Below are 2,974 nucleotides of genomic sequence, written 5' to 3' on the forward strand. Positions count from 1 at the left end.
AAACTGGTTCACTCTGGATAAGTTATGCACTAATCAAAGGGAGTCATAGCATTTTAAGCTATTATTTAAGATCTTGAAATAGGAATTATGAATACTGATCGTAGAGAGCAAAACTTCATCAATATTCAGTGTACAAATTATCAATCAATTAGACAGTAATAAATATTCTTCTTAGGATATATTTAACATAAAAATAAAAATATTAGTTCATATTAAATAAAATATTATCCATCGTGCAACTCGCACTTTAATACCTCCTTTTTTTCGTTGTTAATACTGAAACAGAAGTGTATATATAGATCAGACAAATTAAATAATTAAATTAGAGAGTGCCATATTTAATGTATAAAACATATTATTATAATTAAAACTTTACCTTCTCTTTCTTGTATAATTTCTTTTCTTCTGTTTTTAAGTTCAATAGGCAAGTTATCGATCATACTTTCAATAAAATTATCTAAAACTAATGATCTAATCATCGATATTACTGGCTTCCTACAGACAGGACAACTTTTCTGTTTCTTATTCCATGAATTTATGCAGTGGTGACAAAATGTATGTGTACAATTCAATGTTGTTGCTTTAATAAATAATTCTGAGCATATGGCACATGTCAATTGTTCATCCATAATATTGCTGACTTTTCCAAGAATATTTTCATTAATACTAGTCTCTAGAATATTTTGACTTATTTCCGTTAGATCTATCGTGTCTATTATTTCATATTGCGGAACCTCGAATTGATCACCATTTAAGTTTAAGAATATACACTCTGATGTACTTGCAATTTCGCCTGAAGTATTTACTGAAAAAAAAATATCAATGATTTAGTAGTGTATAATAAACAATTGTTTTAAAGTTTTAATAAAAAACACACTATTAAAAATAATATTATATAAATGTAGAAAACAATCAATGTACATTTGTAAACAAATTTATTACAACATACTATTCAATATTGCTTGCGAAATTTCTGCTTTGGCTTCTTGTTTCTTTAAGGCTTTCTCCGTTTCTTTCAATTTTTCTTCTAACATGGTCTTTTCATTCACATGGTTTTTCAATTTTTCTTCTAACATAATCTTCTCATTCATTAACCGGGCCTGAATATTTTTCTCTTCCTTTACCTTGCTCTCCATCATGTTTTTCCATTCTACTTGCTGTTCTTCTCTCCATTTTTCCATTTGATCTTTCATTTTTATTTCCAGCATCTCTTTTTCTTGCTTACTCATGTCTAATGCTTCTTGCCATTTCTGTTTCTCCTCATTTAGCCTTGCTTCAAACTGCAGCCTTTCATTCTCCAACTTTTGCAATAGTTGAGAATACATATTGTTCAGATGTTCTTCTTGAGAATTACATGTCTTTATTTTTTCTTCTAATATGATAACTTGTTTTAATAAATTCTCATTATCATCTTTAGCCATAGCTTGTTGAGACAATAGATCTTCAAGTTGCTGCTTTAACTTGACTTGCTCTTTTTGGTTTATTTCAAGCTTATTTTTTAGTTCTTTTCTTTGACATTCTTGATTTTCGGCAAACGTTCTTTGCTTGACAAGTACAGTGTCGAGTATCTTTTCATCTATACGTGCTTTCTTGATACAATGATCTTTCTCGGTAAGAGTAAATACATATATAAATGTTTCATTAGGACTAAATTGTATAGTATCACCAGGACGAACATTTTGTACTTCACCAAAGCCAATGGCATTACCATTGACAAATGTTCCACTAGAACTTAAATCCTTAAGCGTCCATTCATCCTGGCCTATACATCTAAAAATGCAGTGTCTTCTAGATATCATGACATCCAATATTATTTCATCATTATCTCTGGCACGTCCAATTTTAAACTATATAAAAAGAAAAAAATTATATCCTACACGTTCAAAAAATGTGGAAACGAGTCTTCAAGCAACATTGTAAAAATATCTTTAATATCCATTCAATATGAATTCTTCTAACATTACATATTGACGTATTCCTTACCTCATTTTTGTCGATATTTATGCGTTCGTTCGTGACAATTTTTACTAAAACAGGTTCAAGAATTTTTGGCTCCTCATCAAGTGAGGTTCTCTTTGAATGCTCCATTATTTAACTGTTTTACAAATACCTTAATTATGTCTTAAACATCATAATCAATGCGAGAAACAACATAATAAAGTTCGTGTTGAATTCATTTTTTCTCGTAATAGATGTTGATTCAAACGCTAGCAAATAGTTTCGTAATTTTTGTGCAGAATATGATCTTAATAATTCTTGCTGTCATCGAATTTAATTCAAGAAAAACGAATCTTTGTAATAAATAGCGACAATTTATCTAAACACGACAAAAGAAATTGCGTGCTGCCAGCAAACTACTGTATCGATGAGTATAACTTATGAAGATGCGATTCGCGTCGACAGGCGAGTCCTCTGACGAAAAGAAGTAAAATTTAACACATTGTTCGCACGTTGGTCCCACAACTTCTATAAACTGCCGACTAATTATGATAAAAAGAGATGAATCTGAGCTTCCGAGCTATCCTTGTTTAGTTCACGTGTATGTGTATTTATGTCTTGTCTGTGAATTATATTATAATTATATTATATTATATTATAATTATCATATTATGTGAAAACATAAATAAAAGATTTTTAAGGATTTTTTTATTATCCGTGATTTTTACATGTGAGAACACTTATGTGGTACTGTCTTTAAACGTGAAGGTGAAATCGGCAATTTTTAGAAGTCTGTGATTGGTCCGCGTTGAATAGGAAAGAGATAAATAGTAAAACACAATTTTAAAAAGATATAAAATAGCTTGTGCGTTTTTATTAAATTATACTTAAAAAATATATTTACATCTTATCCATTTATCCTTATCTAATTATTTTCCTCTACTTTGATAATTCCATGTTTTTCATTTATGTATATATGTATATATCTATATGTATATGTATATATTAGGTGTAGTAAAAAGAAATCCATTATTTT

General features: G+C 29.1%; 1 protein-coding gene across 1 annotated transcript; it reads right to left on the bottom strand.

The window, feature by feature from the left end:
• Positions 1–376: 376 nt before the first annotated feature.
• LOC105625197 (E3 ubiquitin-protein ligase RNF8-like) lies at positions 377–2,088 on the bottom strand (the record flags this gene model as incomplete). The annotated part of the gene is made up of 3 exons (XM_012206537.1): positions 1,984–2,088; positions 950–1,847; positions 377–805 (listed from the first exon to the last, which is right to left on the bottom strand). Coding segments are annotated over exons 1-3 (1,432 nt in total), but the record flags the coding sequence as incomplete, so codon positions are not given.
• Positions 2,089–2,974: the final 886 nt, after the last annotated feature.

Source organism: Atta cephalotes (genome assembly GCF_000143395.1).
Source record: "Atta cephalotes unplaced genomic scaffold scaffold00272, whole genome shotgun sequence".
Classification (NCBI taxonomy): domain Eukaryota; kingdom Metazoa; phylum Arthropoda; class Insecta; order Hymenoptera; family Formicidae; genus Atta; species Atta cephalotes.